Consider the following 25,853-nt stretch of genomic DNA (forward strand, 5'->3'; position numbering starts at 1 on the left):
AGGAACAGGATGCTTTCTTGCATCTCAAGCATGCGATCATATGTGGTCCAGTATTGATTGTTCCTGACTTGCACAAGTCATTCGTGGTTAAATGTGATGCTTGTGGTGATTGCATAGGAGCTGTCCTAAATCAAGAAGGGCATGCAATTGCATACGAGAGCCGTCGTTTGCATGATGCTGAGCTTCATATGGATATCTATGAGAAAGAGCTCTTGGCTGTAATTCACGTCTTAAAGATTTAGAAACACTACCTTCTTGGGGCTGAATTTGTAGTCAAGACAGATCATCAAAGCTTGAGATACTTTCTATCTCAAACCAAGCTTTCAGAGAAGCAGATGAGAATGGCAAATTTTCTTTCCATGTTTCATTTTCAGATTGTGCATACCCCAGGAAAGAAAAATGTGGTGGCCGATGCACTATCTAGGAGGCCTTATGTTGCTGCAGTCTCAGTGGCCTCTCATGGAGATCTATCTGCTGCTATGAGAGATTTGTATCATTTGGATGCTGATTTTTGCCATATATGGACTGATTTGATGGCTGGTCATTCACATGCCTCTTATGTTATCAACGAGGGTTATCTCATGGAGGATAATTGCCTATGTGTGGTGAAGGATTTGCGTCCAAAGGTTATGGACGAATGTCACGCTCCACCTTATGCTGGTCATAGAGGTATTATGCCTACTACTCGCATGATTCAAAGGTACTTCTTTTGGCCAAGCATGCGTAAAGACATTGAGGCTTATGTGCGTGCATGTATTACTTGCCAAAAGGTGAAATTTGACAGGCAAAAGCCTCCAGGTTTGCTTCAGCCATTGCCTATTCCCTCGCAACCTTGGGAAAGTATCACGATGGATTTTATTATGGATTTGCCTAGATCCCAGCATGGGAATGATACTATTTGGACTATTGTGGACAGGTTTAGTAAGCAAGCTCATTTCTTGCCCGTCAAGAAAACCATTAAAGCTGATCATATGGTAAAGCTTTTTCTTGCTAATATTTTCAAGCATCATGGTATGCCTAAATCCATTGTTGGGGATAGAGATCCCAGGACTACAAGCCTATTTTGGAGGGCTTTGTTTGATAATATGGATACTAAACTTGAGTTTTCATCAGCTTATCATCCCCAAACGGATGGCCAAAGTGAAGCTGCAAATTCGGCCGTATTGGATTTGTTGAAGTGTTATGTGGCAGATCAAAAGAGTGCATGGGAGAAGTATCTTCCACTTGTTGAGTTTGCCTACAACAATACAATCCATGCTTCCACAGGAAAGGCTCCGTTTGAGATTATTTATGGCAGAGTGGTCTTGCCACCCATCCTTCGTACCAAGGATGAGATTTTTGCACCTGATGAATATGTTCGTGACTTGGATGTTGCCTTTGGTCAGGTGCAGACAGCCATTGCAAGATCTCAAGATAAGCATAAAATGGCTGCTGACAAGCATAGAAGGGACATGGAAGTCAAAGAAGGTGATTGGGTATTGCTGAAATTTGAGAAGGCTAGGCTTCGGAAGAGGCTAGGACGAGAAGGATCATATCCTAAGCTTTCTCCTCGCTATTATGGACCCTTCAAGGTGATTCAGAAGATCAATGAAGTGTCCTACAGGCTTGCTTTACCTAGTCATTGGAAGATTCACAATGCTTTTCACGTGAGTCTATTTCGGAAATATGTGGGGCCAGATCCTGATGAGCCTGTCACAGAAGATCCGCCAGAAATTGAAGAGCTTGAGGAGATCCTCCAGCCAGAACAGATTGTTTTTCACAAGGAGAGAAAGCTACCTGCAGGAAAGCTTTCCAGGAGATACCTTGTGAAGTTTAAGAATTATTTGCCTATTGATGCTAAGTGGGTAAATGAGGATTATTTTGCAGATTATCCACAATTGTTGCAGGCATATCTTGAGGCTTTTCAGTTGAGGTCAACTTTTTAGAAGCCCGGGGGATGTCACCAATTGGCCGACCATTTGGTTCATCTCCAGTTTTTGCGTCTCGTTCACTTGAGGCCAGGCCGGTGTCTCGTGTGAAGAGGCCAGTATTTTGCTGACATGGATGGGAGCCAGACTGGTGCCACCCGTGTGTTAGCAGGATGGTGTCGTATGGACGGGAGCCAGACCAGTGCCACCCGTGTATGACCTGGACTGTGTTCGACCCATGGGATTGTCACGCCATGGAAGAGCCAGTATTCGTGCCGTGTTTTGCCTATGGGACTGTCACACCATAGGGAGACTCGTGCCTGGAACTGTGTCTTACCTATGGGACTGTCACTCCATAGGAAGACCAGGTTTTTATGTTTTTATGTCGTGCCAGTTTTGTGCCGACAGATATTTTGTACTTGTTCCATGAACGGGAGATATGTCCATGTTACTATTTGCACATGCACACATATTTTGCATGTTTGAAACTGTTTTCGCATGACATGTATTTGTGTGTTTGCCTGCTTGACGTGTTACTTACTGAGCGGGGACGCCTGCCAGTGAGTCGTGAAGTCTGCCCTGTATTCTGACAAGTTTTGGTGCATGTGAACAGGTGGTAAGTATGTCGCACATATTGTTTTAATGTTTCATATTCTAACCTTTCATTTTATAAGGTCAGGTGTTCACATTCACTTAAATGTGGGCACCCCCTTTGGGCACCCACTTAGGGGCCAAGGTGGGGAGCCCCACTTAAGTGAGTGTGGGGGTGGGCATGGTTACCTACCCAAACTCCCCACCCACATGCAAACGTGGGTATCACCAAAGTTAACTTCACCTTAATTTTTATAACAAGGGACTCTCTCCTTCAAGCGTGGGCACCCATCGCTTCTATCTGGCGTTGGTTCATCACCCGGCGATCACCTTCGCTGGCTGTCCTATCGGCTGCTCCACCACCCGTACAAGCGACTGCCTCTACTCGCCACAGGCGGCTGCTTCATCTCCTATATAGGTGACTGCACCTTCTGCAGGCGGCTGTCACCTCCAGATTGCTGCGCTACCTCCTCTTACAGGTTGTACTGCAGCCGGCGACTCCTCCTGGACCAGCAGGCAGCGTGGTACCCCCAGTAGACTGCCACCAGCAGACGGAGCTGCCTCTGTAGACGCCTGTGAGCTCTCCTGCGCATCTCTTCCAGCAGGTTACCTCTCTCCACTGCAGGCACCTACACTACCCCTTTGCAGTCAAAGCGTTCATCGGCAGCCAGGCCACTCTATACTGGTTGTTTTTCCACGCTTCTTGAGGCTGAGCCACCTTCTCCTATACAACGGGTGGCTGTGTTCCTGCAGCGAGACTTTACTTCTCTCAAGGCAGTTTTTCTATCGCCTATTTGCACGAGGTTGTACTTCTTTTCCTTTGACGGCTACAAGAAGACTTCACATCTCTTGGGTGGTTTCATCTTCTGCACAAACACCACGAGTATTGGTTTCCTATCAACCATCTACAAGTAAGTGACTTTCAGATTTGAATAAAGTATTTTATGTTTAAATCTGATAAAGGATTCATTCCGCTCAGCCAACACCCGTTCGGTGCCGGGTTGTCCAAGCTATATTGGCGAACCTCGGCCCAAAGGTGCTGAGATCGGGAGAGCCAGGCGTTAGTACGAGAGCGCCTGTTTGTGCGTGGTCTCGGAACACCAGTGAGGGGCTCTCCGCGGAGTCCAGTGAAAGCACAGGACCGTAGAGATTGGACCACACTAGTGGTCGTTCTGCTTCGAGGTTCTACATCGAAATTCGAGCCTATTTGTTTGGTACTGTTTTCATATGTACATGGACATTATCTGGTTCTTGGAACCCATGGAGCATTGTATTTATTAAATACTCCCAATAAATATATCATATATTGAGGGGGGGGTCGGCCCGTTCCGGCCCCAGTGCTGGTGTCCATCTTTCCATTTCATTTCATTTCAATTTCAAGTTGTTTTAAGTTGTCCATTTCAAATTTGTGATTTTAAAGTTGTGCTATTAAGCGTGTGGGTGTCCAACGGAGTCTTTCCCACTTGACGGGATCGGTTTCACCCTATACATGGTTTCCATAAACTATCATGGAAGACATTATATATCCTCTAGTGATTTGAAAGGTCCAACCGATAACATATACGGTTGATCTTCTTGGTTTCCTAAAGAGGTTCATATACCATCATTCCCTGACTTTGGCAATCCAAAGATAAATCCATAACAATACTCTCCCATAGAACATTCAATGGGTGCAATAATCCTGCTAGCTTTTGTCAATCAAACTTTGACCTTCTAACACAACAATCTTGAACATAAAGTTCATTGTCCTTTCTCATAGTAGGCCAATAGAAGTAGCTCTCCAAAGCTTGAAGTGTAGTCAAGGTGTCTCTATGCCCCATGTAGGGAAGACCATGGTACTCTTCCATTACTTTGACCTCAATTCCTTGTGTCAAACATAATCTTGGTTTGCATCATAAGAAAACCCTATTTGATGACATGCAAAGTTACCAAATTTTGTATTCTTCAATCTGTTTCAAAACATCTTTGAAATTCCTCATTGATAGCATAAAGATCCTTCATCAAAGTGAAATCCGTATGGTAACCCATAGAAACCGCATGGCTCAGGGATCTCCGAGGTAATACATATGCTACCTTGTTGTCTTTGACGTTCATAGGCCACAGAATGGCCTTCTTGGTTCAAGACTTCTCCAATGCAAGCTCACCATGTTCAACCACAAAAAAAGTCCAGAATATCCAACACTGGTCCTTTGCTAACATAGAGTTTCAATGCTTCAAAGGATTCTGTTTCAACTTTGGTCCACAATGATCCCATGGCTTTCTTTCTCAAAACTTGCAATGGTCTAGAATCCACTACAAACCTCTCGTCAAACTAGCATGATGTCAATCTGATGATCTTCCGATCTCTCTGGCTTCTTTGCCTTCCTTTCCCTTACTTGTCCTGAGGAAGCTGCATCTGACAGAGCACGCCTAGGAGTAGCTTCCCTGTCTCCTCCATAAGAAATAGAATAGGTATCTCTAGATCCTTCTACAATGGTGACTCCTTTGGCCAAAAGATAGGCTTTGGCAGCTTCAACTCCTTCGGCTTCGATGGCTCAACCCTTGATGAAATCTTCAAACGTTTTGAGCCCTTCGATGGTCCTGTTTTTTCTTGGCTCTCCAAGCAAGGAATTCATCATCTTCGAGAAACTCTCTAAACTGCAAAAAATCTCATTACTTTGCTGATGTCATGGTTGTTGTCTCATGAGAAATAGACTATCGGCCTTGGTTCCCATCTTGAAGTCCCGGATTGGCCTCATAGTTGTTCCCTTCATTAGGTCCTTGGTCTCCCTCTACTCTCAACATGGCTCTGTCACCCGTTCAAGAGAAATCCTGCTCTGATACCACTGTAAGCCCAACGGGGCGTGCCGTGACATTCAACCACATGTCCAAGAGACAAAGATATAGAGAGAGGGGAGAGAGAGAAGGGAATAAGGATCTTGCACATTACAACACACTGAGCACGGAACAAGCCCCGCCCCCTTTCGGGAATTTATTCAAGAGCAATCCACGGGCACGCTGGCTAGGATCAATACAATCAATGAATACAAAAGAAATAGATATGCCGATGTAGGATATCCAAGTCGATGTCAATGTTGATGTCAAGGCACAAGATCTCTGATGCCGAGCACACCAAGGGGATGACCCACAAGTATCTCTCCCCGGGCTAATACCAAATCCAATGAATCCAAATCCAAATCCAAGTCCAAGAATCACTCGCTCATCGCATGAGTAATCTACACAACTCCTACAGCCTTGTCGATGAAGAAAACCATGGAAAAGCTCTTTGTGGCAAGAAAAACTAATATAAAACTTGTTTTAATGGTTTTTGGGCGATAAAAACCTCTAAAAAGCAGTTTTTAGGGTTTTTAAAGCAATTTTAGGGTTTCTAAAATTTTTAGGATTTCGAAAATTTTCAGCTCGTACAGTCCATATAGCTCTGTACGGATCTGTACAATTGTACACGCAGGTGATGACATGGCACAGCAATTGATGGAGGTGCTCTAAATCAACGGGCAACAATGAAAAATTTCATGATTTGGTTCATGATTAAGTAGATGATGATGGAAAAGATGATCTCCACGCTTCAATGAAGATGGCAATGCAATGAAGAGGTTCTTCTTCAACTTGATGCTCAAGAGCTTTTTGCCAAAAAGTGATGCTTTTGCTTTGCTTTTGCCTTTTACTTTGCTTTTGGTCTTTTTAATAGTAAAATATTACTCGACTTTCATCAAAAGTTCTTGTTTTGCTTTTCTAGCTTCAGGGTCTTGCTTTTTGGCCTTGGAGCTGCTTTTTGGAAAATCGGCTTTTAGCTTTTTGGTCCGGCTCAATATCCTCTTTCCAATGGTTCCCTTGGCTCGAGGTCAACCCTTTTTAACTTTTACTTTTTCCTGCTTTTTGACCAAGAATGGTGCTTTTTCTTAATCAAACCTTATGGACCCTGTCCCCATGTCTTCTTCCACCTATGTGGTGTCCGGGCAAGGATTCTATCATGTGAAATAGAGCTGGGAGGGCCAAATAGTTACAATATCCCTCATATCCTCATTCTCTAGTGTCCGGGTTAGGCCAGAGGACCGGTCAAGTGCTGAACTCCAGAAGACCATAAGTCTCCCAAGACTACTTCCACCATGATGTTGTAGTTTGTGCCATCCAACTTGGCATCTGAAGGCAAAGTCAGAAGAGTGGATATCTGAACCGCCAAAGGTTGGATGAGTGCCATGATGTACCTCTTCTGAAAAATGCAGCTACCAAAACAGCCCAAGAGCTGCCCTTTGCACTTGTAGGGAGGGTAGGCGGGATAGAGAGTGGAGAGGAGAAAAAAAACGCGAAAGTGCAGATCTGCCGCTCCGGAGAAGAAAACACAGGTTTGAAACATTGCAGACAGCCACTGAGTTCACGTGCAAACGCGGAAAAAATCAGCCTCCAATCAGTGATTCCAGGACTAGACGCCTCTGGGCTCTGATACCATGTCAAAGGGCAGCGGAAAGATGTAGACGAATGACAAAAACGCTGAAGCTCCAAGAGAGAGATGAGAGAAAACAGCAAAATGCTGATGCACTAATCCTCCTCAGCCCGTAGGCAAGGAGTGGACTCCGTAGGCAAAGGGCTGAAGGTGCTCACCAAAATGATGAAGAAACAATGATGAGAAGTAAGGGAGAGAGTAGCGTATATACACACCTCATGTGAGCTGGCCAACTACCTCCTAGATGCTACACAACCTGAAAAATAGGCATAAATTCCATAAAATAGGGTGGGCAACCCACAACAAAGGCCCATAAAATAGGGAAAAAAATTTGGGGAAAATATGGGGGATGCCTGAGCATGGAAAGGGTCCCCATAGACACTAGAATAGACACAGAATAGACACCAACAGGAGATGATATATGCTAACAATCCTCCACAATCTTGATGATCCATGGAAGGATTTCATGGACACTATGTAAACATCATTTTGGTCTCATAGACCCTTTGGGTCTTTTGAAGACGTTAATATAACTCTCCCTCTCTCTCTCTCTCTCTCTCTCTCTCTCTCTCTCTCTCTCTCTCACATGCAAGTACATATGGGTTCAAAAGGCCATACCTGCCATGCCAATGACAATTACAATGACAGGCTTTTTGCAAACAGAGAGAGACGGTTCCCCGCCTTCAGCGGAGCCCGAAGCAAAGGGTGTTTCATTGCGAAGCAACCTCTGCACATCATTCTCCGCATGCCTCAGCTGATCTCCGAAGTCTTCCCCATGCTCCTCATCTTTGTCCATGTGACTGCTATCTGACTGTGTCACTCACTTGACAAATTCCAATACGAAAATAAGTTAGAACGTGAACTTAGACCATTGGGTGTAAATAGGGCTTCAGAACAAGGAGAAAACAAGAAGACTTAAAACTAGAAGTGGGCAGCAAGCAACTTGAAATATAAAAAACAATTTAAAATTGAAATAGAAAAATCTCTCTCTCTCTCTCTCTCTCTCTCTCTCTCTCTCTCTCTCTCTTTTTGAGGGAACACAGAGCTATATTACTGAGTATGAAAAATTCCCCAAAGTGCCAGTGGTGGCCTACTGAGGGGGCATACAAACTGTGCAGTGAGAGGCGTGTAGCCTGTGAGCGGTCAGTGCTACATCACGGTGGATGATGTGATGTGTGCAATATGAACCACTGTGGGGGAGTGTACTCCCATCTAGCATGTCCTCCAACAATCCTGAAGAAGAGACCCGTGCGCCCCCATCGTCGAATGAAGGCCTGGTGTCTGTCCTGGGCTGTCTGTGAGGGCCGACAGGAATCATCATACATGGAGCGCAGTGCACGGATAAGATCGAGCGAAATCAGGACTAGAGTATCACGTGTCGATTGCCGCGTGTGACTAAGGACATGGAGACAACGAGCTCTCCAAATGTTCCACATCGCAATCGCAGCAATCACCATAAAAACATCATCCCTATGCCAATGCTCCATCTGCAAGGCGTCTGGTGGAATCATACAAAGGTACCCCCACCGATACCCCGTCGCCATAAGCATGAGCACAGCATCGGTGCCCTCACCCTCAAAGAACACATGTGGTCCCGGCCAAGGAAGGAGCCATAACACAGATCCCCAACTGAGGAAACCTGCATGCTGACCAGCTCTGCTGAGTAGTAGAGCCACTGCTCGCCAAACAGAGGAAGCCACTAGACACGACCAGAGGCAGTGGGCCTGAGACTCCTGAACCTGATGATCACAGCATATACATATGGGATCATGGCCCATCAAGGCACCCCAAGTGCCGACGGCAAGACCAGCATGAGCAGTCAACCAAAAAAAGAGAGTGATCCGCCGAGCAATCCTCAGCCTCCAAATAGATGCCCAGTACTATGTCAGGAAAGCATGAGAGAGACCTGCATGTAGCCAAGTGCCAAAACGCGTAGGTCTATGTAACTGTCGTCGAAGCAAGCAGTGTCTCCCAATCCGAACAGTATACCCGAAAAAGGAAGTATGCCTAGCGCCGGTCTCCACAGCAGACCACTCCCATTCCCCGGGGTCCCAAGTCAGCTGCGAAAGAGGCCGTCCCTCCCAGATCCATAATTGCCAACGGGCAGCCATACCAATGTGAAAAGACGGGTCCACCTCCCGTCTTTTCCTGTAAGAGCCTACAACAAGGATGGGAGTCCAGTCGGACTGTCGCAACTCCTCTAGGCAACCCAAACCATGAAACTGTAATCTGACGTGGCCGAAAGCATCTGGCATGCCCATAGGGATAAAAAGCATAGGCCAATAACAATGGGAGCTCCAAACAAGAGAGGGTGTACCCTCAGCACCAAACATGCATAACCATCCTGAGTTGTTTAGTTTCAGTTTTAGTTAGTTGTTTAGTTGTTTTTAGCTTTCCTTACACAGACATTGTATCAGATCCACCAATTGTTGTAACCTTTTTGGTCTCATAGGTCATTTTGGCCTTCTGAAGACGTTAATATATCATTTCATTTCTCTCTCTCTCTCAGGCACATTACAGACTTCTTTAGTCCAGCCATCACTGCGCCAGATGGACCACAGCAGCACAGCAGGACATGGATACCGCCCACACCAGGGGTACACTGATTGATTGTGCGATTGAGCTTGGGTGGTCCAGACGCCCACGACTACGGAGGAGGGCATCCCAGCATAGACGGAGGTTGCAGCGGCGGATTCGGATTATTCTTGCGAGGCATGCGGGACACCCAGCCGGGGTGCTGACCACAGAGGATATTGAGGAGATCCGCCAGTGTCCGATGTGGCACATATTATGAGATGGAGGCACCTCCATAGTGTACCCCTCCGTCCCACATGATATTGTATCCCCTCACTATAATCCACTCACCTCCATAGCGTACCCCCCCTCACTATATTCACACCCTATAAGGGTTTCTGTTTACCTTCCAATTCCAGTTTCATTTTCTAGGTGCCAGTAGTATCATCTTTATTTTTCATTTTTTGGGTTTTTTTATCCAGACATTGTATCAGATCCACCATGCTGTAACTTTTGGTCTCATAGGTCATTATGGCCTTTTGAAGACATTAATATAACATTTCATTTCATCTCTCTCTCTCTCTCTCTCTCTCTCTCTCTCTCTCTCTCTCTCTCTCTCTCTCTATATATATATATATATATATATATATATAATTTTCCGTTCCATGGTGAGATATGCCAATAGAGATAGCTTTGTTTTGTTTCTATTTTATTTCCCGTTCCATCACCATGGACATTATTGTATCACTTTGGTCTCATAGGCCCATTGGGTCTTTAGTATATCTTTCTTTCTCACGTATGATCTGCAGCAAACCATCTTTTCCACATGCCATTATCCGGGAAGAGTTTGCTGCAGCCCCCATGGTGATTGATGCCCTTTTTCAGACAATTGCTTACATTCACCGTATCACGGACATGGATCAGCCAGGCTACCAAGACTCGCATGGGAGTCATCTAGGCAGTTGGTAGCTCAGGGGGAGAACCGAGCTTGGTTCTTGGGGGTCACTACATGGTTCTCTACACATGGGCTTCATATAGAGCGCCACAGTACAGTCTCAATGCACCAACATTTCATCTCACACATGAGGAGACGAACTGGGTGATCAGGACATATCCTCGGTTTGCACATTCAATTTTGATAGCGATAGCTCCGTTATTCCATGATTCAATTACTCATGGATTCATTGTAGCTTTTGGTCTCATAGACCCTTGTGGTCTTTTGCAGACGTTAATATATCTACTTGGACGAGGATCTGACCCCGACACAATGGGCACACAGGAAGGCCCCTTCTCACACGGATGATATATCCTTCCTTGGAAGCCAACAAGACATCAGAAACATTTTCAACCATCATTGAGTTAGTCAAAGAGCACCTTACCAAAGCTCAGGAGGCTTACACCAGACTGGCAAACAAGTCAAGGAGAGATGTCAACTTCAAAGAGAGCGATTGGGTGTATTTAAGGATCACCGTGCAAAGACTCAAGGAAGTGGGCAAGCGCTATCCAAAGTTATCATTAAGGATCACGGTGCAAAGACTCAAGGAAGTGGGCAAGCACTATCCAAAGTTATCATTAAGGAGTTTTGGTCCTTTTCCCATCATCAAGAAGTTAAGTGACATCGCCATGCAACTCAGATTGTGAGACAGTTGGATGATGCACAACGTCTTCCACGTCTCTTGGTTAAAGCCTTATATCGGACCTTCATTGCAGACTGTCCTAGAAGAGCAGCAGACAGAAGAGGGTGATGAAGCAAAAGTCATAGAGCCTAAGTAGATCCTTCTACATCGTTGGAAGCACGGTTCCGGATGACGACTTCGCCAACTTTATACCACCGATGAAGACGTTTGGCTAGATGAATTCTTCCTCGAGTATCCATAGTTATTGGCGGACTACCTCGAAGCCATGAACCTACCGCCAAGCTAAGCAAGAGGGAATGTCATGTGCACCCATGTAGTGGTACACGATGAGTCAACAATGCAAGAAACATGTATAAAAGTAGTACCTTTTTAGGATATTTTGTCGTATGCCATGACCCCTTTAGGAGCCCCAATCCGGGACATGTCAAGCACAAGCTATGTAGGTCAGTCTCCCAGCCATAGGTATGTCAGGTTAGTCCTCTTAACCCACTTTGGAGAATTCAGCAAGTAGTCCTCATGTAGATGTCAGCCATAGGTTAGATTGCATCAGAAGCCTGTGAGTTGCAGGGGCCAGCCCTAAGGCCAACCCCAAGGACAGTCCATGAGGGATAGCCTTGCAAGGGGTATTAAATACCCTTAGCCTTCAGTTAGGCCCGGTTGGCAACCCCTGTGGTGGCTTGGGCAGTCGGTAGCCTCCCTTGTGGCCTGGGCAGGAGTCGGTCAGGTGTGAAAACAGTCGGCAACAGACAGGACAGTCCACGACAAGTTTCAGCATTTAATGCTATTGTACTAAGCTGTTGGAAATTAATCAGGTCGACAACAGTCTATCCCAACTGACCTGCACCCAGGAGTCATATAAAAAGGTGAGCAAGCCTCAGTCCATAAATCGTCAGATACAAATCAAGTTCTTAAGCAAACAGCCAAGCATGTGTGCTTAGGCCCTAAGCCTTTGCATACTTTCAGCATTTGCTCTCAAGCCAAAGGCATCAGAAGCTCAGTCTCTTCCAAAGTTCTCAGTACACTAACCCTCAGTCTCAGGCGGGTGTATTCTCTTCGAAGATAGCTTCACAGTCGCCTACAACTTATGCACAGTTCTGCCTAGCATTTGGTCACTTTGTCCTTGCGTTTGGCAGTCAGTCAGTTAGTTTGTCCGCTCAATCTTGTGGGGACAGTACAGCTTGTATTCAATTCTCCAAAAGAAATAAAGCAAATACTCCTGTCTGCAGGGTGGGGGGGACATCAGTGGGTAGCTTCGGACCCCATCTGGTGTTGTCTCAACTACATCTTTCAGATTCATGTATGCTGTTTAAAGGATTGCTGAAGACTCACTAAACTCAAGTTTAAAGAAGGCCTCGTTGTTTCACATGGTCCTAGCTTGGCGTATACTACATTGGAAAGTCTTGGGCTTTCCGTCATTGTACTTCATTTCAGCACTCTATGCAAGTGAGAGTGCATCCTCGAAGGTGGCTAGCCGAAACATACACACCTACCACTCGATTTGCGTGTCAAGGCCATAAAGGAACTGCCCTTTCTTGTCCTTGTTAGAAATGCCTAATTGCAAACATATGTTCAAAATTTTGTTGGCAAACTGTAGGACTAGTTGCGCGACAAACACGTCCCAAACATAAGCTGTCATAACTAATCTGGTGTGGGCATGAGCCTGTTAGAAGTCATCTCCTGTCTATTTGTATACACCAGGGCCTCTGTTGTGGGTGTGCCCGCCCGTATATCATTTTTCCACACTCCCCGTATTTTTCCCTATTTTTCCCATTTTTTCCTAGTGGCTGGAGGGCTGCCAGGTGATGCCAGGAGCACTCTGAAGCTGGCCGACTGCATCTGTATCAGTCGTGGGCTGTCTGAGTGCTGGCCGACTTGTTCTGTGCAGGCGTGGGGCATCAGATGCTGGCCGACTGCTAATACCAGCAGTCGTGGACATTTATTCAGTCGTGGGCCTCTTCTAGAGCTGGCCAACTGCCCTCATGGGCTTGTATATATTGCCCCCCATCCTCCTCCACTTTCTCATTCAGTATCTTCGGGATCTTGTGTATAGAGAAGAGTTTACACACATCTCTCTGTGTTTCTTGTGCTGATTATTTTCTGCAGTCTACTTGCTCTTGTCTACCCAAGTTTGGATATCATTTCCGCTGCATATTCTGACATGGTATCAGAGCCCTAGGCTCTAGGAGATCTTGGGCGTTTTTCTGAGCAAGAGGGGGAGCAACAGGTTGCTGATCGGTGGACTGTTTCGGGCTGAACGGGAAGTGAAGGTGCAAGAGGAAGGCGGGCAGAGGGGCTGGACGGCCACTTGCATATTTCTGATTTTCAGATTTTTCCCACCCACCCACCCTTTCAGGTTACTCTCCGAGATGGCGAATTTAATCGAGATGGCTGAGAAGCACGTGAAGATTCCGACTCTCCCCACGTTCCCAGTGGATCGGCAGTTGGACGGGTCCAATTACGGCATCTGGAAGGTCATGATGGAGTCAGTTTTGGAGTCATATGATCTTGCTGATTTTATTATCAAAGGGGTGCCAAGGCCGGAAGCTGAGGAAGGGGAGTTATTATCGACGAGGAAGGACCGAGAGGCACAGGCACAAATGTGGGACCGTGTCAACGCCAGGGTCCGGTCGTTTATATTCCTCAATTGCACACCGCAGGTGATCAACCATGTGAAGCACATGACGCTGGCGAGAGGCATATGGGAGCAATTGGCTTCTTTGTACAACAGGGTGTCACCCATGAAGCGGATATCCTTGGAAGTGCAGATGCGGGTTATGAATCCTGCAAAGTCTTCGACGATGCGGGAACACATTAACAAGCTGCAGGCCCTTCAGCAGGAAGTCCTTCAAGCTGGGAAAGAGATATCGTCCGAAGATATGGCCATCACGTTACTTTCCCACTTGCCTGGTCAGTATTCCGCTTTCTATTCCTCGTTGATCACGAGTGGCAGGCTCAGCACCATTACTTGGGAGGAGCTTGTGCCAATGGTCTTGGACCAGGAGGAACGATTCACGAGGTTCGGAGGCCTTTACTGGCCAACGGTCGAAAGGCCGTAACTTGGGCAAGGGGAAGGCTTCATCGGAGAAGACTTCTGAGAAGATGTCCGACGCTGACCGCGAGAAACTAAAGGCAGAGAGGACCTGTAATGATTGTGGCGAGAAAGGCCACTACTGGAGGCAGTGTCCCAAGCGGAAGACCGAGAAGGGTGAAGACTCCTCAGCAATCATGAAGACTCCGGCTTTTGTGCACCTGGAGGTGATGGACACCGATGCTTCATCTTCTTCAGGCAGGGAGGAGATTGGAGGACTCTCCGCAACGGATACTCGGGAGTGGATTCTCGATAGTGGTGCTTCCAGGCACATGACTCCTTCCCGTTCTGGTTTACAGGATCTCTGCAGGCTTTCTGGTCATATTCTTACTGGTGATACGTCCACTATCCCAGTTCACAGTGAGGGCAGGATGGAGATAGTTCCCGATGGCAGAGGGGGGAAGCATTCCTCCCACGTGTTGTATGTTCCGGCACTTGGTTTTCATCTGTTGTCAGTGCATCAGGTGTGCAAGACTGGCGTACGGGTGGAGTTTGATGAGCATTTTGTTGCTCTCCGGGACAAAGCAACAGGCCAAGTGGTTTGGGAAGGCGGAGTGGAGAATGGAGTTTACAGGCTTTCAGCACTCTCTCTCCCAGGTCCTCAGGTTTGTGATGAGTGGCACTGTGGCAATGGCTACTCAAGTGTGGATACGCTGCAGGTGCGGGCTTTCCGAGACCAAGTGGTGGATAGCTTACCAGTAGATGGCAGCAGTTGGCAGGAACTTTCCAGTACTGATGTTGGTAGTTCTTGTGTTCGTGAGTCAGAGGAAGCTGAACAGGTCACTTATGCTCTGATGTCTCGTCGTGTTCGGGACATAGAACTTCCAGTAGTTGAGGATGTTCTTTCCACGGGGACCTTTCGAAAAGCCACGCAGGTGACAGGTGTTTACTTGCAGAAGGAGGTAGTTTCTCCAGGCTTTGTGGTTCCGGATTCAGAGGGGGTGGTTGACAGGTTTCATCAGGTTTCCAGGACTTGCTTGTGCACCGTAATAGGTGTTGATCCTTGTGAGCAGTGTGATGTCTCTGTGACTCAGAAGCTGTCTGGTTCATTGATCTGGTTGATGGACACCGGATTGGACGGGAGCTTCCTGATGAGGCAGTTGAGCTCTTGGTTGCAGATGTCTCTTTGGGAGGCAGGATCGCGTTTCCTGTGGTTTCTGCAGAGTACGAAGGATCTGGGACTCTTTTACACAGGAGGGAATGGAGTCAAGCTCCAAGGTTGGAGTGACTCAGATTGGGGAGGAGATCCAGACACGAGGAGATCTACTTCAGGATACACTTTTACCCTCGGCTCAGGAGCGGTTTCTTGGAGCAGCAAGAAGCAGCCGACTATTGCCCTTTCTTCGACAGAGGCAGAGTATCGGGCTGCTTGTGGTGCTGCTTGTGAGGTTGTATGGCTGCGGAGGCTGCTTGGCGAGATGGGGTTTCCACAGAGGGAGCCCACAGTCATCCAGTGTGATAACCAGAGTTGTATAGCTATTGCTCGGAACCCGGTTTTCCATGCCCGGACCAAGCATATAGAGATACAGTATCACTTTGTTCGTGAGAAGATCTTGGCGGGTGACATCTTGCTACTTTATTGTTCGACGGAGGACAATGCGGCGGACCTCTTCACGAAGTCTCTACCTCAGGCTACGCTCAGGCGGCACTCCAGCTCCCTGGGGTTGGTTACACAGCCAGGAGCTGAGAGGGGGTGTTAGAAGTCATCTCCTGTCTATTTGTATACACCAGGGCCTCTGTTGTGGGTGTGCCCGCCCGTATATCATTTTTCCACACTCCCCGTATTTTTTCCCTATTTTTCCCATTTTTTCCTAGTGGCTGGAGGGCTGCCAGGTGATGCCAGGAGCACTCTGAAGCTGGCCGACTGCATCTGTATCAGTCGTGGGCTGTCTGAGTGCTGGCCGACTTGTTCTGTGCAGGCGTGGGGCATCAGATGCTGGCCGACTGCTAATACCAGCAGTCGTGGACATTTATTCAGTCGTGGGCCTCTTCTAGAGCTGGCCGACTGCCCTCATGGGCTTGTATATATTGCCCCCCATCCTCCTCCACTTTCTCATTCAGTATCTTCGGGATCTTGTGTATAGAGAAGAGTTTACACACATCTCTCTGTGTTTCTTGTGCTGATTATTTTCTGCAGTCTACTTGCTCTTGTCTACCCAAGTTTGGATATCATTTCCGCTGCATATTCTGACAGAGCCCACTCGGTCCACCATGGAATGGCCTCACCTTCTAAATACCAACTAGCCAAGATCACTCTGTCAGTATCATATTTCCTTATAGCAGCAAACTAAGCTTCAAATTGATGCAACTAGGAATAAATGTTGCGGGGTCGAGTTTACCATTATACTTACTGAAGTTCATCCTCTTAGGAGGATGACTCAAGGAAGAAGTGGTGTCACTCTTGCGTCTAAAGCCGCTGGTTTTCTGGCTGAATCTTCACACCTAAAGAAGCGACTGTTTGCTTAAGAACTTGATTTGTTATATGACTCCTGGGTGCTGGTCAGCTGGCATAGACTATTGTCAGCCTGTTTAATTTGCCATGACTGAGTACAATAGTATTAAATGCGAAAACTCATCATGGACTGTCCTGTCTACTAGCCGATTGTTTTCACACCTGACCGACTCCAACCCAGGCCACAAGGGAGGCTGCCGACTGCTACCCAGGCCACCACAGGGGCTGCTAACTGGGCCTAACTGAAGGCTAAGGGTATTTAATACCCCTTGCAAGGCTGTCCCTCCTTGACTGGCCTTGGGGCTGGCCCCTGCAACTTACATGCTTCTGATGCAATCTAACCTATGGCTGACATCTACATGAGGACTACTTGCTGAACTCTCCAAAGTAGGTCAAGAGGACTGACCTCACATTGACCTAACAAACCTCTATGGCTGGGAGACTGACCTACGTAGCTTGTGTCTGACATGTCTCGGCCTGGGGCTCACAAAGGGGTCATGGCACACGACAAAATATCCTAAAAAGGTACTATTTCTGTACATGTTTCTTAAACTGTTGATGAGCTAATGTGTCACCGTGTACCAAAGTGCCTAGGTGCACGTGACACCTAGCCTTCCACTCCCAAGGCACCCACCTGGGGGGGAAAAGGCCAAAACCAAACGGGGTCTTCCCCGGGTCTATATCCCTGCTCATATGCATGTCAAGAAATTCATTTGCTTTTGCAAGTATTGTACCCTGCTTTCAAGATTCATGTAAATGTGATTACATTGGGAGAGACTCATGTGACATCTGTTTGAAAAAATTTAGAACATCTAGGATTTGCCCTTGCTGGGCATAAACACGTGATGAGTATAATCCAAGAGAATACATCATGCATCTCGATAGAGGCTCCGTATTCCATCCATTTGAAACAATTTAGTGCTTGCTCACCTTGGCCCTATTCAACATAGAAAGGACTTGTCAAGCTTGCGACTACAATGCATTTGGCAAACATTAATACCAGCACATTGCCAACAAAAATATTAATTCCTCCATGAGCTTCTATTTAGCAATCTCATAATGAATTTGTTTCCCCTTTCTAGCTATTCCTGTGTTGCCACATGCTTTTAACATGCAAGCGAAGGTTACTACATTTTGAAAAGAGACCCTTTGAGCTCAATGCTTACTCTGCTTGGTGCTATTGGACACATTTAGCAAATAGTGCATCCCAAAGTACAATATTATTTCCTGGAAACCCCTGCCTAGTAATATCATCATGAATTTGTTCCCCTTTTTAGCCACTTATGTGCTCCATAGGCTTTCAAAATGCAAGCAAAGTTCACTCCACACAAAGAGAGGCCCTCACCCTGCATCCGTTCAAAAAAGTTGAGTACACCATAGTCGAGTAGCCCTATTGGGTATAACCTTTAATTTCATTCCAAGAAATGATGTGGCTCCAAGAACTCAACTAATGCGCCCAAGCTTACGCCGGCAAGACCGGTGGGAAACTAAGTGTAGAAGAGATAGCTCAATAAGAGGGTAGGCGTGAGGATTATATTGTTAATCCCTCATATTGTGTACTAATTACTACTTAAGTACTTAACAAGAGACTTCAGGAGAGCACTTGAGAGAAGATTAAATTGAATTGATTAAACTGAGTACAATAGGCTCTTATTTAGGAGATGAAAAGACACATTTGAAGAGGCATGTCCTTTAACGAAAGGACATGACCATAGACGAAAGGATACAACTTTAGGCTAAGGGATGTGTCTATTCGATGTAGAGACACAACCATTCATCAAGGGATACAACCATTCGTCGAAGGGATGTGGCTATTCGATGAAGAGGTACATCCTTTGGTGAAGAGTCGCAACCAGTCAAGGGCAGGGGTTCCCTTGGCTGGTTACTCTTTGCATCTGCAAAAACAAGAATCAGCAATGAAGAGAGAATCTGATACATACATACGTCACAATCGTGACATTCCCTCCCATTTAAAATAAAACCCATATGTCAAATGATAGACATCCGTTTGTCAAAGAACTCCTGAAGAAGATTAGGGTACTGCTGCATGTCTTCATCCGTTTGCCAAGTGGAATCAGACTCATCTAAATCCATCCACTTCACAAGAAATTCTGTAATCAACTTTCTTCTTGTTTCCTTCTGTCGTACGTCAAGAATTACTTCTGGAACAAGGATAATATGGTCATCTTCATAGTTTAAATGATGAAATCATTCACCACATTGTAGGGATACAACAAGCTAAAGATGCATGGGATGAACTTAACAAATTATTTGGCACTCAAGCAAAGAATTCAAAGATAAATCTGCTAATGCAATTCTACAAACTTGACATGAAGGAAAGTGAACCTCTAACCACACACTTGAACAAATACAAAAGCATCAAGCAACAACTTACAGCCATTGGAAAGAAAGTAGAAGATGATGAGGCACTAGGAGTGCTTCTAAAGAGTGTGGACAAGGGAGAGTGTGAGAACATTGTGGCAACCTTAAATAATGTACCAGATTTGAAGTGGCATGAGATAGAAGGAGCTCTACTAGAGCAAGAGAACAAGGTCAAAGAGAAGAAAGGATTGGACCCAACAACTGGAGAGGAGAAAGCACTCTACACCCGAGGAGGCCTCGCACGAGGACGAGGATGAGGAAGAGGCAGGGGTGAAACTTCCCCCATGAAGGTGGAAGTTCCAACTTGTAACTGACAACTGAATTTTTCTGAAGAATCTTGAAAGGCCCATAGAAGTGAGGTCGCAACTTTGGAAAACTGACTTCACTGTTTTGTAGCGGTGAGGTGCCACATACAACAAGACCAAATCTCCTTCTTGAAAATCTGCATGTCGACGATGCTTGTTGGCCTGTTTTTGATATTTTTGTTGCACATGGACCAATTTATCTCGAACTTGCACAAGCACATCTTGCATCTCCTGAACCAACTGATCTGCCAATGCCACTTTGTGTTGTAAAACAAAGTTTGTAGGCACAAGAGGAGTATGCCCATATGTTGCTTGAATGGAGTCAATCCATTTGCTGAATGATGGGAATTATTATAAGCAAATTTTACGAGTGGCAAATAATCTTCCCATGATGCCAAACGGGCTTGAATGTAATGTCGAATCATTTCTTCCAAAATCTGATTGACTCTTTCACCATCTGTTTGAGGATGATAGGCTGAACTGAACAACAAATTCGTGCCAAGAGATTTGAACAAAGACGTCCAAAAATGTCCAGTGAACTTGGGATCCTTGTCATAGATGATGGTCTTCGGCAAGCCATGCAATTTGAAGACATGTTGCACAAACAATTCATTCTTGAAACAAGCAAGGATTTCCATTTGCACATCTGTGATGGCAAAATTAGAGGCTCGAGGCATGCAGCTCAAAGCATCTGCAACCACATTCTGAAGACCAGGAACATACCGGATAGTCATGTGGAAATTAGCCAAGAATTCAACCCACTGGCCTTGTCAAGAGTTCATTACAAACTGAGTGAAAATGTATGTCAGAGATTGATGATCTGTACGTACAACTGAATCTGCTCCAAGAAGATAATGTCTCCAAGTCCGATAGGCATGCACGATTGCCAAAAACTCCTTATCATACACAGGATACCTCCTTTGAATGGCTGAAAACTTCCTGCTGTCAAAAGCAATGACACGATCATTCTGCATCAAAACTCCACCAGAAGTACGATCTGAGGCATCTGTCATTACATCAAGGGGCTGGGTGGGATCTGCAACGGCCAAGACCGGGGTTGTCATCAAGGCATGCTTGAGATCATTGAAGAATTGCTCAGCTTCAGAAGACCACTTAAGTTTGTCCAGCTTTGTCAATTCTGTCAAAAGGGGCAGCAATCTCTGAAAACCTATGCACCTTGTTGTGATAAAAGTTAGCAAGTCCCAAGAAAGATCGAAAATCTGAAATGGTGAGGCAAAGGCCAATCCACAATCGCTTGAATCTTCTTAGGATCTACTGCAATCCCATTAGCAGAAATGATGTGACCAAGATATTCCACATGGTTCTTGAAAAATTCGCTCTTCTTCTTGTTGATGTACAGCACATTGGTGCGTAGTACTTCAAAGACAATCTGTAAATGCTCTTTGTGATCGACCAAATGATTTTTGCATGAATCGCTTGGCTAGGGGGCCTGGGAACTCTTTTCCTCGATACCCGGGCAAAAACCCAACCAAATCTTTATAAAGGAATCCCACCAATTTAGTGGTCCGGTGGTTGGCTAACCCATGGGCCGGATGGAGCTAGGCTAGATCGGAGGATTCTTGAGAAACAACTAGATACGATTAGTTACGTTATTTAGTTTTAAATCCTGAGAAGACCTTGTTTTGTGGGAGGGGATCATTGGCTGTGCCTCGTAAATGAGGAAAAAAGTGGTGATTCCATGGACCAAGTGCAAGTCTCTTCTTGATCTGACCATGTGACTTCAAGTTTAGTCAGATCAGTTTATCTAGTTAAGACTTGACTCGCTAGAGTAACTTCCCCGTTAGAAGATTTTTCTCAATTGGCGGAATCGCCCGTGCCTTCCAGGCAAGGGGAGTCTTCTGGGCCCGATCTCGGAGGGGCCACCCGGGCTAGCCTCTCATCTCGGACATCCGCGGGTGAGGCCCCGATCGGCTAAAAACCAAAATATCATCGAGATAAATGATCACAAACTTGTCCAAGTACGGCCCAAAAATTTCATTCATCAGGGTCATGAAAGTGGCCAGGACATTGGTTAACCCAAAAGGTATGACCAAGAATTCATAATGGCCATATTTTGTCCGAAACGCTGTCTTGTATTCATCACCATTACGGATACGAATTTGATGATAGCCGAACTTCAAATCAATCTTGGAAAACACCTTTGCACCACGCAGCTGGTCGAACAACTCATCGATGCTTGGTAAAGGAAATTTGTTCTTGATTGTCAGCTTGTTGAGAGCACGATAATCAATGCAAAGCCGCATTGATCCATCCTTCTTTTTGACAAGCAAAACCAAGGCTCCAAAGGGACTTTTGCTGGGACGGATGTGACCTTTTTCCAGCAACTCCTGTAATTGCCTTTGTATCTCCGGAGATTCAGAGTAAGAAACACGGTATGGAGCTCGGGTTGGAGGAGGTTGACCTGGGACAAGATCAATCGGGTGATCCACAGGGCGACGAGGAGGCAATGTCGTCGGAAGATCATTCGGAAACAGATCCTAAAAAGGCCTGAAGAAGGGTTGCTCCAAGTAAGCAGTTGTTGATGACGAGGCTTGAGATTGCTCACTAGTTTCTGCTTCAATCTTCCGTAACATGACCAAGGATGTTGTACCCGAACCGAGGCCGCCGTTACTTGCTTATCCTTCTCTGAAGTGGACCTTCACCTACTCGCTATGACCGTTGCACTATTAGAGGCCTCCACTCTGGTATGCAAGATTGTTAGTAGCCGCCCTACGCTCGGACAACTTAGAGATCTTTTGCAGGCGAGCCTCATCCGTGGACCTACAAAGATCATAGGCATTCATCCTTTGGGACGTGGCTACTATCAAGTTGAGTTTGACTTGCCAAGCACGTCTAATCGAGTCATGCAGCTGAGCCCCGTTGCACTGTGTATGGCCTAGGCCGTCTTTGCATGGTGGCAGCACGGCTTCCACCCCATGTCCGACCCACTAGCTGGCGTGTGAGGTTTCCAGTGACAATCTGCTTCCCAAGCCTCAGGAAGGATACCTTCCTCTTCTCCTGGTGATCGATGGAGCCATTGGGAGAGATGGATGTCACGTGCATCCCGCACTTGGATGCCACGTAGACATTTCTGTACAGAAGGTGCAGGACCTGGGATGGTGAACTGGTCCCATGTGAGCCCAGTCCGGCACGAGTCAACCAGGGATCCATCTCAGTCATCCGAGGTGTCCTGCACATGAGTCCAAGGTCAAGTGTGCACTGTCCTGCACATGAAACAGTGCCAGTCCGCGCTGTGAGTCTCCCTCTAGAATGATGTCAGTGGTTCTGAGGTACCGGATGCCAGATCACTGAGTAGAGTATGTTTAGGACAAGGGGCCAGCCCATAGGGCTACCCCGGAGCTTAGTATGGGCATGGGAATGGTGTGAAACCATCCCCATGTGGGCCAGTAAGGCCACCAGCCATGGAGGGGCTGTAGGACAGCCCTAGGGCAAAGATAAGGCTATTTCCAGGAGCTTACAGCCTTTATATGGCTGTAGGGCATGTATGGGGCATCCATACAGGCTGCCCAGCCCTGGGATTGTGGACAAAAGGTGTGCCCAGCCCTTCAGAAGCAGGCGCCTGATGACCAGCCAGCCAGGAAGTGATGCGCAGGATTTATGGGAATTTTTCCAGCATTGAATGGGATTTTTCAGCATTAAATGCTGAATATCCAGTCGTGGGACATATCTGATGCTGGCCGCTTGCCCTTATGCTGGCCGACTGCCCCTGAAGGGTAGTATAAATAGTTGAGGTCCACAATCCCATCTTTCATCTCATTTTTCACCAAGTGCTCAAGCAAACCAAGGGGCCAAGACAGCCAAGGGCTTGCTAACGCAAAGGGGTGAAGGATTCAGGTCAAGGGCAGGATTTTCCAGCCAAGAAAAGGTCAAGTTTTCTGTATTTGTTTCTCTCCATCTCCCCCTTCTCTCTCTATTTTCTGCACATCTCCTTTCAGTTTGTGCGTTAATTCCGTGCGAAAAGAGTGCTGATTTCTGAGTTTTGAAGTACCGATCCTTCTCCGAAGCTTCCACATATTACAGTGGTATCAGAGCCTACTTCAAGGACAAAGATTCAGCAAAGAAACCAGAATTTTTTCTCGCTTGTGTGGTTGGTTTTTAGACGCCGGTGGACTACCCCTTTCGGAGTGACTCCTGTCCCTCGAAGGACGGTTGGTTTTTAGCCTCCGGAAGTCTCCCACACAAATAGTGGATGGTCAGATTGCGTTCTGGAAAGGAATTGCATTTTCCCGCTATGGCGAGCTTCGGCGACGAGAGAGAACCAGAACCATGGGACCAGAGTGCACCAGGCAGCCCAGCTAGGGCACTCGGCTTGAATGTCACAGACATGTTCCAGCAGATGATGCGAGCAATCGCAGACCAGACAGCCAAGTTGGATGAGCAGAAGGCGCGGATCTTGGCTCTGGAGGAGCGTTCCCGCTCTCCAGCGTCGCATTTTCCATCTCCTCCTCCCTCTCCTTCTGTATCCCAGATACCAGATCCTCGTCACAGGGACCCTCTCGCGGGGTCACAGCCGCAGCCAAGCTCCTTGCTTGAGATGCAGATGCCTGCATTGGAGATCCGACAATGAGAAGACGACGCCATGCGACGCGTGGAACACGAGTGTTACCTCAGAGCTTTGGACGCCAGATTGACACTGGCGGCGCCCTCGAATCATTTTCCCGAGAAAATGAATTTCAGTAAGTATAATGGTAAACTCGATCCCACAACTCTTTATTCATGGTTACATTAATTTGAAGCTTACTTTGCCGCAGTTAGGAAAACAGATACTGACACAGTGATCTTAGCTAGTTGGTACTTGGAAGGTGAGGCCATTCCTTGGTGGACTCAGTGGGCTCATGCCCACACCAGAGCAGGTATGGCAGCTTATGGGTGGGACGAATTCGTCCGCGACCTTAAGCAGCAGTTTCTACCGTCCCACTACCTTGAGCGACTCGAAGACGAGTTCAGGGGAGCGCGTCAGAACGCGCAACCAGTCCTTCAGTTTGCCAATAAAATTTCGACTTTATGTCTGCAATTAGGCTTATCTGATACGGACAAGAAAGGGCAGTTTTTGTATGGCCTGGACACGCAAATCCAATGGGAGGTGCGTATGTTTAGGCCAGCCACCTTTGAGGACGCACTCTCACTTGCGCAAAGTGCAGAAATGAAACACAATGGTGGCAAGCCCAAGACTTCCCAACCGGCTTCTCCCAGGGCTAACACCTCGGGGGGCAAAAGCCAGAACCAGACAGGGTCTTCCCCAGGACAGAGCCCGGGAGCCTCTGGCTCCAAGAACTCGAACAATGCGTCTAAACTTACTCCAAACCAGAAAGCGGAGGCAGGCAAGACAGGTGGCAAGTTGAGTGCTGACGAGCTCTCTCAGTACAAGAAGGAGGGTAGATGTTTCTTTTGTCATACAAAAGGGCATACTTCTCGGGATTGTCCGAAGAAGCCTCCAAAGGCCGCCGCCGCCTCCACAGCTTCCGTGGTGAGCTCAGCTCCCACACAGACCCCAGCAGCTAACCCTAGTTCTTCAACCCCCAGTGCTTCAATTGGAGCAATTATTAGCCAGGAGCTCGAACATAAGCAGAAGGGCGCCCATGACCAGGAGTATGAGCGCAACGAATTGCTGGAGTCCTTTGGCTACATAGGTGGCCAGAGAGTCGTTGTCTTGTTTGACAGCGGCAGCACGGAGGATGTGGTCACGGAACAGGCCGCTAGGCGTGCCCGTTTCGAGCTGACTCCGGTGGACAAACAGGTTGAGGGTTTTAGCACAGGTATGACAACAAGCGTCAAGTATGAAGCTCTAGGTGCTAAGTTAGTGATTCAGGGCATAGAGTTTGTGCGTGACTTTATGGTTGCCCCTCTTGTAGGAGCAGACATAATTTTGGGAATCCAGTGGTTTCACAAGTTTCTCCCTGATGTCAAGTGGGACAAGCACACATTCCAAATCAATCGGAATGTGTCAAACACCCCGGGTGTGGCTGAGTATACAGACGCCTACAGGATTCTCCTCTTTTCTCTCCTTTGCTTTTGACAAGAAGCTGACTGTAAGCTGATAAGTGTGGACTATAAGAGGGGAACACAAGGCTGGCCAGCAGTTTCCCTCACAGGTTCTCTCTCTACCGGCTGCAAGACAAGAGGGCAGGACAGTACAGGGCTTTTCCTCGTGTCTTTTCTCTCTTGTGAAAAGCGACATAAAGACTGTAAGTTTCTCACTGCAGGAGGTGTCTTATGGAGTCTCTTTTCATTGGCTCGTGACTATTCCGGAGTGGTTCTCTCTAGCCCTTTGTGAGAGGAAGGGTTTGGCAGTTCAAAGGGTGGAAACAGGACAAGATTGTGGGCTGATTTGGAAGAGTTTGTGGACTGTTTTCATGGCTGAGTTTGTGGCTATGTGCATGGTTCAGTCATATGCATATTCAAGGCCTCATGGATGCACTGACTTAGCAGATTAGAGGAGATAACCGTGTGGTGTTCTTGGGACACAAAGCTGTGTAACCTCTATGCTAAGAGGTCTTGAGGATTGGCAGATTGGA

At 46.8% G+C, this 25,853-nt stretch overlaps 1 protein-coding gene across 5 annotated transcripts in view; it reads right to left on the minus strand.

Moving 5' to 3' along the window:
* Nucleotides 1-25,853, minus strand: part of LOC147622973 (GPN-loop GTPase QQT2-like) — an 88,446-nt gene that overhangs the window by 41,501 nt on the left and 21,092 nt on the right. For 3 of the 5 annotated variants that reach the window (XM_086820995.1, XM_086820991.1, XM_086820994.1), the window contains exon 2: nucleotides 7,558-7,750. In XM_086820995.1, the coding sequence (XP_086677121.1) occupies nucleotides 7,558-7,750 (193 nt within the window). Of the gene's footprint in view, nucleotides 1-7,557; nucleotides 7,763-25,853 lie in introns of all 5 variants that reach the window. The other 2 variants (XM_086820992.1, XM_086820993.1) reach the window with 1 other exon arrangement.

The sequence above is a fragment of the Cibotium barometz genome, chromosome 27 (genome assembly GCF_041138505.1).
Source record: "Cibotium barometz isolate CiBa-2024 chromosome 27, ASM4113850v1, whole genome shotgun sequence".
NCBI classification, from domain to species: Eukaryota; Viridiplantae; Streptophyta; class Polypodiopsida; order Cyatheales; family Cibotiaceae; genus Cibotium; species Cibotium barometz.